The 14,348-nt window shown below is 39.6% G+C and overlaps 1 protein-coding gene across 26 annotated transcripts in view; it reads left to right on the top strand.

Moving 5' to 3' along the window:
• Nucleotides 1-14,348, top strand: part of LOC112055922 (twitchin) — a 170,366-nt gene that overhangs the window by 124,962 nt on the left and 31,056 nt on the right. For all 26 annotated transcript variants that reach the window (XM_052889242.1, XM_052889267.1, XM_052889266.1 and 23 more), the window contains 18 exons: nucleotides 152-319; nucleotides 1,206-1,358; nucleotides 2,263-2,412; nucleotides 2,847-3,041; nucleotides 3,835-4,039; nucleotides 4,651-4,809; nucleotides 5,164-5,368; nucleotides 5,848-5,984; nucleotides 6,513-6,722; nucleotides 6,995-7,350; nucleotides 7,568-7,688; nucleotides 8,066-8,263; nucleotides 8,744-8,863; nucleotides 9,813-9,977; nucleotides 10,557-10,727; nucleotides 11,290-11,406; nucleotides 11,712-11,877; nucleotides 12,307-12,467. In XM_052889242.1, coding sequence (XP_052745202.1) covers nucleotides 152-319; nucleotides 1,206-1,358; nucleotides 2,263-2,412; nucleotides 2,847-3,041; nucleotides 3,835-4,039; nucleotides 4,651-4,809; nucleotides 5,164-5,368; nucleotides 5,848-5,984; nucleotides 6,513-6,722; nucleotides 6,995-7,350; nucleotides 7,568-7,688; nucleotides 8,066-8,263; nucleotides 8,744-8,863; nucleotides 9,813-9,977; nucleotides 10,557-10,727; nucleotides 11,290-11,406; nucleotides 11,712-11,877; nucleotides 12,307-12,467 — 3,157 coding nt within the window. The remainder of the gene's footprint in view (nucleotides 1-151; nucleotides 320-1,205; nucleotides 1,359-2,262; nucleotides 2,413-2,846; nucleotides 3,042-3,834; nucleotides 4,040-4,650; nucleotides 4,810-5,163; nucleotides 5,369-5,847; nucleotides 5,985-6,512; nucleotides 6,723-6,994; nucleotides 7,351-7,567; nucleotides 7,689-8,065; nucleotides 8,264-8,743; nucleotides 8,864-9,812; nucleotides 9,978-10,556; nucleotides 10,728-11,289; nucleotides 11,407-11,711; nucleotides 11,878-12,306; nucleotides 12,468-14,348) is intronic.

Here is a 14,348-nt window from a genome sequence, read left to right as displayed (position 1 = left end):
CAGGGATTCGCTGGATGCAGGCGGCTCAATATCGTGATGTTTGGAAGTCCCTACAAAAGGCCTATGTCCTGCAGTGGACGTCCATCGGCTGATATGATGATGATGATTGTATAATAATTTACAGTAATAAATATTAACTTTACCCTTACAGGTTTCATGGTTAGTAAACAACGAAGAAGTGTTCCCAGACCATCGCATCCGTTTCGACACCACGGACATCAACACGGTGTTCGTCAACTCGTGCGCCAAGCGCACCGACACTGGCTCTTACACTATTCAACTGATTAACAGTGAGGGCTCGGACAGTGGCACTTGCAGGGTAAGTTGATATACAGTCACTAGCTGACGCCGCGCGGTTTCACCCGCGTGGTTCCCGTTCCCTTAGGAATACGGGGATAATGTATAGCCTATAGCCTTCCTTGATAAATGGGCTATTTAACACTGAAAGAGTTTTTCAAATCGGACCAGTAATTCCTGAAATTATCACGTTTAAGGATACAAAAAAACTCTTCGGCTTTATAATATTTGTATAGATTAATATTAACGACAAGTTGTAATCTGTCACTAAGCAAATAAATGTATAGACTGGAAGAGCTATCAATTTATCTATAATCAATTTAGTCAAAGAGCCTTCGCATATGCTTAGTCGCTGGGCGGAATTCTTATAAAGAGTACAATGATATTGTCATAAGGAGCAAATTTCTAAATTACAGCGAGCAAAGCGTTATATATTTGATAGCGACAGATTGTCTGAGTTGTCGTTATCAATCCATATACGGCTCACTGCTGAGCTCGAGTCTCGTCTCAGAATGAAAGGGGTTAGGCCAATAGTCCACCACGCTGGCCCAATGCGGATTGGCAGACTTCACACACGCAGAGAATTGAGAAATTCTCTGGTGTGCAGGTTTCCTCAAGATGTTTTCCTTCACCGTTTGAGACACGTGATATTTAATTTCTTAAAATGCCCACAACTGATAAGTTGGAGGTGCATGCCCCGACCGGATTAGAACCCACACCCCGCGGAATCGGAGGCAGAGATTGTCTGAGTATACACAGCTAAAAAATATATATGTAGGTTGATGCCCCTTCAATTTTCAGCAAATGGATTCAAATTTCCTGAAACATAGTAGATTATAAATATCATTTTATCAAAGAGTTTGTATACTCTGTGCATATTATACTATAATATAATTTAAACCTTCCAGGTGCTAGTAGTGGACAAACCATCCCCACCAGTGGGTCCATTGGACGCTTCAGACATCACGCCGGACACTTGCACGTTGTCATGGAAACCACCACTAGACGACGGCGGTTCGCCTATCACCAACTACATTGTAGAAAAGTTGGATAATACTGGCGTAAGTCCTCCTTATTTAAGTTTTAGTCATAGTATTAAGGTGCTTTATCACAAATGGTAACAGCTTTGTTTAGTTCAAGAGATGAATGCTGTTATACATTTCAAGACAATGGTCTGTTGCAAACAGTGATTTGCTTATTCTAATATCTCATAATCCCTTCTTCCCTCAACTATACTACAGCCTTTACCGTTTACCAACAACTAAATTAAAAATGAGGGTATAAATCACTAGTCATTTCACATCTAATAATAATTATAATTAACTTGTTATTAAATTAATAAAAATAATTTATAAATAAGCTTAGATCAATTAGATATGGTTAATATATTTTATATAACATTTTAAAAACAAACAATACATAATTTAGTAAAGAACCTATGAAATGACATTCGTTTTCTACCTTCATTTCTAATTTATTTGTTGTCAAACAGTATTTATCAAAAAAGGCTGTAGTATATAGTATTAGTACTAGTTGTGGGACGGTTTCAATCGTATTCTTGTTCAAAAAGAACAACAACTAATAACTATAGCCTGATAATCATTTTAACCGATAAACGCTGCTCTGCTCGATAAATGCATAGACTGTCTAAAATCATTTGACTTTGTCTACTATTGTTGCGTACCTCTAAGCGTAGTCGTTCACATATCCGAATCGTACGTATTTTTTAATTGTACGGTAGATAAATGCGATTCATAAGACGCAGATCAGTAAATGCACTTATATGCCTTTCTATACAAAGAATACATCCGTTTTTAACGATGCGTCCGATACGTACGATACGGATTTGGTGGACGCACTATAAGACACTAAATTTTATTACGATCTAGTCTTCTTATGTGGCTTCTTGCAAATAAATATAAATTTATATCATCGACAGTCTAATTCCTTGTTGTATGTCTCCAGGTATGGTCAAAGATATCATCGTTCGTCCGCAACTGCCACTACAACGTGATGGGTCTGGAGCCCAACAGGAAATATATGTTCCGCGTCCGCGCTGAGAACCAGTACGGAGTGTCTGAACCACTGGCCATGGATGACTACGTCACTGCCAAGGTCAGTATAAATGTAGAGCTTATAAATAACATTATTATAAAAACAAATACGCCGACTGTTTACGCTTATATATATAAACTTGCGAGAGCCTTTAGACCTCCTTAATCTGACCCTATCGCAAAATCCATTCATAACTAACTGTTAACTACCTTCCTGCCAAATTAGACTACGTCATTGCCAAGGTCAGTATAAATGTAGAGCTTACAAATAACATTAGTATAAAAACAAACAACCCGACTGCTTACACTTAATGAACTGAAAAGAGAAAAAAATGTATCATTATCTCTATATCAAATTCTAACTAAATGTCGCATGCTATGTAACTGCTGTATGCTGTGTAAAACATAGTTTTGGTAGATCATTCCTTGCCCCGCCTGCAGCGCCTTATAGTATTTACGAGTAGTTAAAATTTTATATGGAATTTTTCTCTCTAGTTCCCATTCACGATTCCCGACCCACCGGGCGTGCCACGCGTCATCGACTGGGACGGCTCCACTGCCAGCGTCATATGGGACAGACCGCGGTCCGATGGAGGTGCACGCATACAGGGCTACAAGATCGAGTTCAGAGACGTACAAGACAATATCTGGGCCAGCGCTGATTACCTTGTTAAGGATTGCAATTACCAGGTAAGGTCCAATACTTTTCCCCAAAATTTGCGCATGATATATGATGATAATCAAACTAAATGTACATATAGCCTTTAATTAGGTGACTTAATTTGTAACATTGTTTAAAGATGTCAAGGTCAGGATGAATCAGAAAATATAATTTAAAACTTAGGACAATTCCTTTTGCGTATAAGTACGAGTACATGCAAAGATTTTGTAACTTGTTATATGGAAGAAGCTTTGTGTATTCTGTGACAAAACCCTCTGGGATCATAAGTTGATGAATTGGTAAGAATAGTGATTTAAACCTCATTCATTTTAACGATTAAATAAAAAAGTTTTAAAGCCCAATAACTTTTAGAAGACAGATAATTTACTCCGAAGGTTCACTTGCTAAGCATCATCATGTGTACTATCCTTGAAATGAAATTTGGCGTTCAATATCCGAAAAGCTTTTCTACTTTCGACAATTTGCTTCAGAGGTGCATAGTACAAACTAAATGTACTCTCTATTTTCATCTTATTTAACGTCTTATTCTTTCACTTTGGCTAGAAGTGTAACAGGTATCGCAAGCTGCTCTAGGAAAATCATACCTTTAGTAGTAAATATGAGTGTTGACTAGTTTTAAAGGAATTTCTTAAACATACACCCGTCACAAGTCAAGGGCTCTGTTCATAGTTGTACTCTCTGCCACACGACGGACCCGGCAGGCCCGGCACCCGAATGATAAATCCATGGAATGCTAAACTTGTCTCTTTTTCATCAGGCAAATCTATAGAATGCTAACATATTTGTTTCTTCATCCATCAGGCATACAATTTGGAACCTGGCCACGAATACGAATTCCGCGTTCGCGCCAAAAACGCGGCCGGCTTCAGCAAATACTCCGCCAGCTCGCAACCGTTCAAAGTCCGCGGCAAGGTTGGACCGCCGTCCGCGCCGCGCTCGCCGCGCGTGCTGCGTGTTGGCAGGAACTATGTCGATATCTCCTGGGATCCACCGGCATCTGACGGAGGTTTGTACTACTATAGTCTGCCTTTGATTCGACTGGTGGACCCTCATACGCACAAGGGCGTGGGGAAACTAGTTAGGGGTAGAGTCCCTCGCTTGTGGTAGATTCTAACGGACAGGGTCTTTAGATTGGCTAAAAGCTTAATTGTTTTAGCTTGCGCTAAGAAAAAAGGGGAGTTTGAGCCGCCTTCACAGATTATTTAAACTGCCCACTTCAGGACCAGCCATGTTAAATTCGAAACCGACGAAAGTGCTTTCAAGACTCCAGGAATAAGAATTTTATCTGTTTTCTTAGAAGTAATAAAAGCTCAGTATCTCATATACCCCAATATAGGGTACGAAATCAGGACCTCGCTTTCCAAAACCTTCGATCGTCCTTCTGTGTGCTGCCCTTCAGTCATCCTGGGGCATAAGTGTTAAAACCTTTGTGCCTGTCATTTCACTCTTCCGCAATTGTACTCTTCTCACCTGAACACTGCCATAATGCTTGGCGGCATAAATATGCATAAAGTGTACTTCTCATATCACCTTATAGGTGCAAAATTCTAAAATAATTTCCATGACTAAAAGGACATATCTATAATCTTATGCAACTTTTTATTTCTTTGTACCTAGGTTCTCGTGTCACAGGCTACATCATCGAACGTCGCGAGCTTACCAGCTCTGTCTGGGTCAAGAGTAACGACTACACAGTACTGGACACCAACTTCACTGCGCTCAATCTTAGTGAAAAGGCTGACTTTGAATTTAGGATTATTGCTGTTAATTCAGCAGGTGAGTATTACTTCTGCTTCCTTTTTTATAGTAATAGTTCAAGGAACTAATACCCATTCCAAACGGCCCTTTAAGATGTGTCTCGAAGGAGATGCTTTTAGCAGTCGTTCTGCCCTCTCATCTTCTTTTACTTTCGGACTCCAGAAGATGCCTGTGCGCTCGGCTAAGCCCGAGTCCAGAGTGATCTGCGGTCGCGCTGCGAATTTGTTCCTATATCCCTAACAAAATACTTCTATAAAATGTACTATGCTTTACAATTAAAAAAAACTTTCATCATCCTTACTGTAGTGGTAGCTTTACTTTGACGAACCATGTTACAGAAAGCATGTTATAAAGCCCTAATTTTTATCCTAGGTAAATCTGAGCCTTCAAGTTGCACCACACCAGTACGAACAGGCGAAGAGGTCGGAGGAGCTAAGCCAGAATGGCTCAAGCAGATGTCGCCGACACTATGCGCGCCGCTCGGCAGGCCCTTCACTCTGGAATGCGTCGCTTCAGGCAGCCCAGTTCCTACTGGCCGCTGGTTGAAGAACGGCAGAGAAGTTGTGCTTGGAACAAGGTCAGTGTACACTTTGCGGAAGAAAGTAGTTATTAACCTGATCAGAGATATAAAAAGCAAGTTTCACCCACGTAATTCCCGTCCCCGTAGGAATATGGGGATAAAGTATATCCTATAGGACCTAGCTCCAGAATTTTCATAATCGGTTCAGTAGGCTAAGGAGCCTATTCAATACAAACAAACAATCAAATATTTCCATAAAATTTGTTTATACTAACAGACCTTCTTATTGCTTTTCAATGCAAAATTAGGTGTCAGTAATAGATACACTTAACCTTTACTCAAATATAGTCGTATACAACCATGCGAATCCATTTTCTAACTATTCCTTCAATAGATTGTCTAACAAAACAGAAAATAAGATTCTTGTAGTCACATTTGTTAATGTATCCTCTCAGGATTTTGAAATGTGTTTAAAAGATGAGATTGTCTTGAATATTCAGGTACTAATATGTTCTTGTGGTTTTTTTTTACAAAAGACTTATCGCGGAATCTCGCGAGGGCACCCTAAAACTCAACATTCTGGAAGCTTCCGAAGCAGATGAAGGAGATTACACTTGCGAAGCTAGCAACAACCTTGGAAGCATTCACTGCACTGCACATCTTAAGATTGGAAGTGAGTATATCCTTAATACTAAGAATTCCTATTTCTTTAATTCTGGGTTCTAAACTTCTTCAAAGACTTTCAATTTCTTGGGTAATGTTGTTTTAAGTGATATCGTAATTATTAATCTTTACAATACTTATCCTAAAATGGAAATAAATAGCCGAGGCCCCGCTGTTTCACCCGCGTAGTTCCCGCGCCCGTGAGATACGGGAATTAAATATAGCCTGACACTCACAAGAAACGTGATTTTCTTGTGGTAAAAGAATATCTAAAATCGGTTCAGTAGATCTAGAGATTACCTACAATACCACAAACTTTACTTCTTTATAATATAGGACGTGTATATATTATCCTGCATTTTATAGCAGAACAATTAACTGTACATTTTAAAATTTTAAAGATTATTTTAAAAATCACTGGGAACAGCCTACTATTGCAGAAATACACTTTTTCCTATATAACCTTTTGATTTCTTAATTTAAACACTTTTTCCTATATAACCTTTTGGTTTCTTAATTTAACACAATTATTTTTAAGGCCCACCACGCATCACAAGAATGCCAGGCGACCTCCACCTACCAGAACACGACAATACCAAGATCAAGATCCTATACACCGGCGACCAACCAGTGGACGTCACAATCAGTAGAGACGGACACAAGCTTTCTGAAACTCCACACCTTAAATACACCGTGTTCGATGATTACATCCTTATATTTATCAAAGACATCACTAAGGATGATATGGGTAAGTGATCGAAATCAAAACTTAAAGACTATTCTAGAAATCTAAAGCTTTTTTATTTATTAATTTTGTTCTGATATTTAAAATTACTTAAAGATCACTAAATCAGTAATACATTTACGGTTGACAATACGAAAGTTGAAAATATAGGTAAAAGAAAAGACTATTGTTAGTCTTTTATACGAGTATCAAGTAAGGACAGACGATGGTAACTAGAGTTACCCTGTAAACCTTTTATCATACACAGATATTGATATTGTGCAAATTCTCCACAGGTACATACAAACTGACAATCAAGAACAATTCTGGCGAAACATCAGACACGTTCTCGGTGACCGTCACCGGTCTCCCGGGTCCTCCTCAAGGACCTTTGGAGTCTTCAGACATTACCAGACATACTTGCACTTTGGCCTGGAAACCACCCACGTACGATGGAGGTTTACCAGTCACCCATTACGTTGTTGAGAGAATGGACATGTCCGGTGCTAACTGGATAACAATTGCCTCTTGTGTCCGGGACACGAGGTTCACAGTGCACGGCCTGACGGAGGGTCAGGAGTACAACTTCAGGATACATGCGGCTAATGATAACGGTATTGGACCTGGATTGGAAGGTGCCAGTCCGATCAAGGTGAGTTATATTTTCGAAACTTTCAATAAATTATTAGTAAAACTTTCTAAAACCTGGTAAAAATCTGTTTGAGTACTGGGTAATAGCCATAAGTATAGTACTTATGGCTGAACAAAAATAAAAAACTCCGATCGTGCCTCTGAATTAGTCATGCTTTTTCGTGCGTTTCATCAATTTATGAGACGTTATCACATCAAAAATATTTTTCGTTTTACAGGCCAAGGCGCCATTCGACCCGCCATCAGCACCTGGAGTTCCCAACATTTTGGAAGTTGGAGGACATTTCGTACACCTCAATTGGGAGAAACCCGAAAACGATGGTGGCGCAAGAATACAGGGTGAGTTCAGTAAATATAAGTCACTTATTTAACAAAATGAACTGAGCTATCGAAACATGATATTAAATTGTAATCTGTGAATTAGAGTTTAATATAAATAGACTGAATGAATTGTAAAAATACTGCAACATTATACCCTCATCATTGCTACAGACCATTTATGTTCTAGGCTTTATGTGATCCGCGTTTGTTTTCCATAATTTTTATCTGACAAATTATTTCTGCTATATTTGCATATTTATTTTTTTGGCATGTATGCTGATGAAGTGAAAAATTCATTTAATTTCGCTTGTCTTTGAAATTACGAAAAGTTTTTTAGTGAGGTATACAGGTTAGTGATTTAATTTGTGACGAAACCAATCTTGTCCTTCTTTCAGGCTACTGGGTAGATAAACGCGAAGTCGGCTCTCAGAGCTGGCAACGCGTCAACCCGACCCTCTGCGTGCCCAACCAGCTCAACTGCGCCAACCTCATCGAAGGACGCCAGTACGAGTTTAGGGTCATCGCGCAGAACGAGGCTGGACTGTCACCGCCTAGCACGAACAGTCAACAGGTCAAGGTCATCGACCCGAAGGGTAAGTTTTTTGAAGTGAACATTTCTTTACGCACGTTAGGAACTTTTTAAAGAAAGAACTGAACTCCCATGATTAGACACGCTTTAAATATAGAAAGTTTTCAAAGTTGCAGTCGTACGACTAACTGTGTTTAGAGTATCTAACTAGCAGCTTCCGCTTGGTTTTATACGCGTAGTCACCGTTCCAAGGGAATATCGGGATAAAATATACGTAGCTATCTATTTCTAAAAAAAATCAAAATCGGTTCAATATATCCGATTACCCCCGACAACCTCAGAAACTCACAAACACTGTTGCGTTTATCAATCTGAGACAAAGGTACTGTTATTCCGATTCACTGAGTGATTAAACTTTTCAGAAGTAACTTCTTGAAACAGTGGTACTTGTGATATGACTTCTTGAAAACATAGAAATTTTAATTGCTTTAATTTTCCAATTTGTCTATTTCATACTGTAAAACGTTGCATGTAATTTTTCCAGCGGCAACACCACCTGAAGTTGTGAAACCTCTGAGAAACGCCAACTGCATCCAGTACCACAACGCCAAGTTCACGTGTACAATCACCGGAGAACCGAAACCTACCATCACTTGGTACAAGGGTAAGTAATTTTCTTATAATCGTAGTTGATGAAGCAAGCAGAATACCCACCTGATGTTTAATGGAAAAATCTTCTTCTATAACAAGCAACGCTTCTCAGGACATCAAAAAAAAGTCTTACAATGCGCTGCCATGCGCTCGTTAACTTGAGGCAAAGGTGTAAAACCTCTACCCGTATTTTTTTATTTTTGACTATTTACACGTCAACTTATTTTATTTTGTTTTTTTTTTCTTTTCTTTTTCTTTACAAGTAAGTCCTTGACTACAATCTCACAGGTTGGTAAGTGATGACGCATACTCAGATAGAAGCCGGCTGATAATTTGTAAGGAGTAGGATGAAAATTGCGGGGATCAAAGCCAGGACCTTCCTTTTGTAAATCCACTGCGCATATCACTGCGGCACGCAGGCTCATTATTGCCTCTCTGGCACAGCTGCACCAAAGTTGTCGTAAGAGGCTATTTGATAGAGTCTGTATTGAAAACTACAGCATTATTACTTGAAAATACTAAGAGTTCCGTCGATTCGAGTCGTGGAGTTCTCCGGCTCAGGTCAAGGATTATCTATTTTCTGAATTTGCACAAGTCTGGTCTGATGATATTTACGCATCGCTCATGTCTATAGTTATCACACTACCTAAAAAGGCCGCCAAGCGTTACGGTATGATGCAGCGTAGCGGTACGGAAAAAATAAACTTATATCTCTTCCAAATTAACCTGCTTCCACCTAAAACTGCTTCGTCACTTAACATAGGATGAAATTGTAGTCATGGGAAAATTTGGCAATGTGTTACATAAAAGGTGATCGTCATAGAGTCATTAAGATTTTATGTAACCTTACCCGGCATGTCTTAACTCCCAAATATTTCTCCTGTAGAAAAAAAAAACGCTATACCCTGAAGGGAATTAAAAAGGGTTGATGATAATGATTTTGACTATCATAATGTTTCCAGGTGCACGTGAGATCATCAACGGGCCCCGCTACCGCATCTGGAGCGAGGGCGACAACCACTTCCTCACCGTCATGGATGTGTTCGGAGAGGACGCTGACGAGTACGTGTGCAGAGCCGTCAACAAGGCCGGTGTCAAGAGCACCAGGGCTGAGTTGCTGATTATGAGTAAGTTATTTTATGGTCAGTAGAGCGCTTGACTACAATCAGGAAAGCATTGATGAGGTCGAAGTGTCTAGAATGTGCCTATTCCGTCTTCCTTGAAGGTGTTTAGATTGTGGGTGGCAGACACCGGAAGGGCGTTCCACACTTTAGCACATCGGAAATGTGTCTCACAGTTCTTTATAAAATACGCTACGCACTGTTTGTTAGAAGGAAGCAAAGAAAAAGTTAGAAAGAAATAAAGAAACAAAGAAATCACAATACACATTATTGTGCTACAAACAATACATACTAAGCTTCATTATATACAGTAGGATTGTCTATAGCGTGTAAGAGAAAGCAAGAAGGCGACGGAGATTTTTTTAAAACTAATGACATAAATAAAGTAAATATAAAAGTTTACAATGTATAAAGTCTATTCATAAACAATAAATTTATTGGATACCTGTAGAATACTAAATTGGTCATATACGAGTATCTAAGAAGTCAGCTGTACATTGTTTATTTATTGGAAAACCATTAAAATGTAGACGACACCGCTTTCCCAATATTACGCTTAATTAATCAAGCTGATCTTTATTTCAGCTGCACCAAAACTGAACGTACCGCCAAGATTCAGGGTCGAAGCGTTCTTCGACAAGGGTGAGAATGTCGTCATCAAGATACCGTTCACTGGACATCCCATACCGAAGCTCACGTGGGTGCGGGAGGGAGAGACTATTGAGTCGGGACTTCATTACCATGTGGAAAGAAAAGGTAGGATAATCACAAAATTTTCTAAAATGCTTAACCATGAAGGAAGTTTTGGGGGAAATTAAGTGTCTGTTCGTTTAATTTTCGGCAGAATCTACAATATATCCTGGCGGTCAACGCCTGACTCGAAGTTCATTACGAGTTATGAGATGAGCACAAAATCATTATTCCGTGTTGATGCTTCCAAAATTTGGATAGCTGTAATTGTTATCACCTTTCGTAGAGATAAGGCACTAAAGAACGCGTTCCTGATGAAAATGAAATAATGCATTTGTAGATATTTCAGTGTTACAAACATTGTATGTAAACTATTATAACCAGCATCACCAAAAAAAAAATAATGAAATCCAACAAAAGCTGATGATCTTATTTACAAATAAACTTGCGTTTAACTACAATATTATCTGATGGAAAGCGACGATGAGTTCTAAATTGGAGTGTTGTTTTTTAGAAAAATCTTATTCACTCTTGCCTTAAAGTTAAGAGGCAGGAAACACAGAAGAACATTCCACTAATAGATTGCTCTAAATATTTATCAAGAGACTTTTTTTTATTTTTATTACAGAACGCCATGCCATTCTTACAATCCGGGACGCCAGTAAGATGGACTCCGGACCTTACAGACTTACTGCCGAAAACGAATTGGGACAAGATTCCGCCATCATCAACATTCAAATTAGCGGTAAGTATTAATGTTAACTGACTTATGGCCTAGTGATTAGCCTATGAAGGTCGAGCTATAAAATATTGAGCTTTTCTTTCTTCTAATTAGAAAAGTCTCAGTTTCTCGGAAAATTCAGTTGTCGCATCAATTATTTATTGATGGCGAATATACATGCTCGTAAATGCTGGAAAACGTTCATCACACGAATATTTTCTAGTTGTGGGAATTAAATCCGGGGCCTTGGATGTAGTCAGGATTGGTGTAGTATTGGTACAGTGTTAGTGATTAGTAACACATTATATTAACATTTACATTCACCGCAGATCGGCCAGACCCGCCGCGATTCCCAGCTGTGGACAGCATCGGCGTGGACTCCTTGGCATTGTCCTGGAAGGCGCCAGTATGGGACGGCGGCTCCGACATCACCAACTACCTTGTCGAAAAGAGAGAACATCCCATGTCGAGCTGGATAAGAGTTGGAAACACCAGGTATTTACTTTAACAATCATTGCGATATAGTTGCATTTGTATGCTACTTTTTTATATGTTAGGTTAGGTTAGGTTCGGTTCCGTTTGTATTTTTCTGAATGTGATGTACAAGTAGAGAAATGAAACAATACGTATAAATAAAAGTGTCTGTCTGTGCAACACAAAAAGAGGAAAATGGTGTTTTCTCAACTGCGTAAAGTTATTTACTTAACCAAAACACAAAAACACTAAGTCACGGATGTCCGCTTTTTCTACAGCCCCAAATAGATTTGAAATTTGTTTCACTTTCACCACTTGCTAAAGTACCAAGCCTATTTGGAACTTATCTACCAGATAAAATTGAACTTGGTTTCACAAGTCTGGAATAGAACTAACTAGCAGATAGAGTTGCTGATTACTTATCGGCCATTAATGTTTAATTCTCGACAGATTTACAACAATGGCGGTGACTGGCCTGGTGCCCGGCAAACAGTACGAGTTCCGCGTGTACGCAGAGAACATTTACGGCAGGTCAGAGCCCAGTGAGCCCACCACGCTGGTGCAGACCAAGGCCATCGTCAAGAAGGAGTTCAAGAAGAAGGAATACCCTGGTAATTTTGTTTTCTTTGAGGAGGAAAAAGTCCCTTCGGACTTCTGAACATCGGAGGGCATCTTCGACTTGTACAGAATAAAAGAACCTCCTCTGAACTCTAGGGTTGATGCGCAATGCTTTTCCCCTTTCCTCTCTTGTTTTCTATGTGTCCCTGTTCGCGTTCGGCTTTGCTAAGGAAGGGAAAAAATAGAACAGGACTTACTGACACTGCTTTTCTTTCTTTTTCTTCTCTTCACTTTTCACCATAAAAACACATAATTTAAGCGAACAGGCGGATTGTCGCGGTGCGCGCGCGCATACGTAAGTTGGTGGTTTAATTGCGACTATAATTTTGACAAGTGTTCAGCGGCGTGGACGAAGATAACGGGAGTTTATGCGGGACAGAGAGGTAAATAGAGGATGCGTTGGAGTAGGAGAGGGAAGCGTGAGCTTGGCGCGAACATACTGCCCAGCTTTGAAAGCTTTGAAAAGCTTTCAAAAGAGGAAGCGAATATAGCGAAGTATATAACAATAATAATAAAAAAGAAATATTAAAACAAAAAAATAAACTAGACTTAAATATTAAACTAAATTAAAATTAGTACTGAATAGGAAGTGGGCATAAACGCATTACAGGACGTTTGAATGTACCATTCTTTGTTTTAACTAAAGCGACGCGTGAGCGACCATCTATACCTGGATATAGTTTCTCTATTATGCCTAAAGGCCAGTGTAGTGGCGGTGCGTTATCCTGCATTATTAGTACGACCGTGTTAATCTGAATTGGGCGTGATTCGGTATTCCATTTTTCTCGAACTTGTAAAGTGTGTAGGTATTCGTCGCGCCAACGTTTCCAATATGATTGAACTAGTTTATCTAAGAGCGAGAACCTAGATAGTAAACTGGATTTCTCGCTAAGAACGTCGGCAGCGGGTAATAATTTGAGAGGGGTTGTATTTAAAAAATGCGCGGGCGTAATAGGACTTGGTTCTGCGGGATCTTCGCTAAGCAATCCCAGCGGGCGAGAGTTCAGAACAGCCTCAATTTGACACAATACTGTTAATAATTCCTCGTAAGTTAAGATTTGATTGCCTATCACTCTTAGCAAGTGAGTTTTAAAAGATTTTACGGCGGACTCCCAGCTGCCTCCAAAATGGGGAGCATTAGGTGGGTTCATAACCCAGGAAATTCGACTATTTGCAAGTTCTTTTTTAAATGCCTCATCGTACTCTGAATTTAAAAACTCGTATAATTCACTGAGGTATGCCTTAGCACCTTTAAAATTGGACCCCTGGTCGGTTCGGACTGAATTCACATGCCCTCGCCTGCTTACGAACCTTTTCCAAGCGTTTAAAAAGGAGTGTGTAGTTAAGTCTGGGGCTACTTCTACGTGTACTGCCCGTGTGGTTAGACAAATAAATATGCAGACGTAAGCCTTTAGACTTTTTATGCCACGCCCTCTTGCGAGCGTCGTGTAAAAGGGCCCACAATAGTCGATTCCTGTATTAGAAAAGGCTTTAGATATATCTAATCTACAAGTGGGTAAATCTGCCATTAATGGCGTTTGGCATGGTTTAGGACGGGTTTTAAAACACGGAATACAAGCATGAATGCGTGCACGTACTACTGTCCGAGCGGATAAAATCCAATACTTCTTTCGTAATAATGACAAAGTTAGTTGTGGACCGGCGTGACAACTCATACTATGAACATGGTCTATTATTAAGTTAACAATGTGATCTTTGCGAGGTAGTAATACTGGGTGCTTATGGTCAAAGGAGATCTCTGAGCTTGCAGATATACGTCCGCCAACACGTAGGATTCCGTTTATAAGTATGGGTCTAAGTTTATTAAGCAGGCGTGGTATTGCGTGGTTATTTTTTATTGCGTTTATGTATTC

Source organism: Bicyclus anynana, chromosome 25 (genome assembly GCF_947172395.1).
Source record: "Bicyclus anynana chromosome 25, ilBicAnyn1.1, whole genome shotgun sequence".
Taxonomy (NCBI): domain Eukaryota; kingdom Metazoa; phylum Arthropoda; class Insecta; order Lepidoptera; family Nymphalidae; genus Bicyclus; species Bicyclus anynana.
The sequence above is the reverse complement of the archived record's forward strand: the minus strand, read 5'-3'. Positions and strand labels throughout refer to the sequence as shown.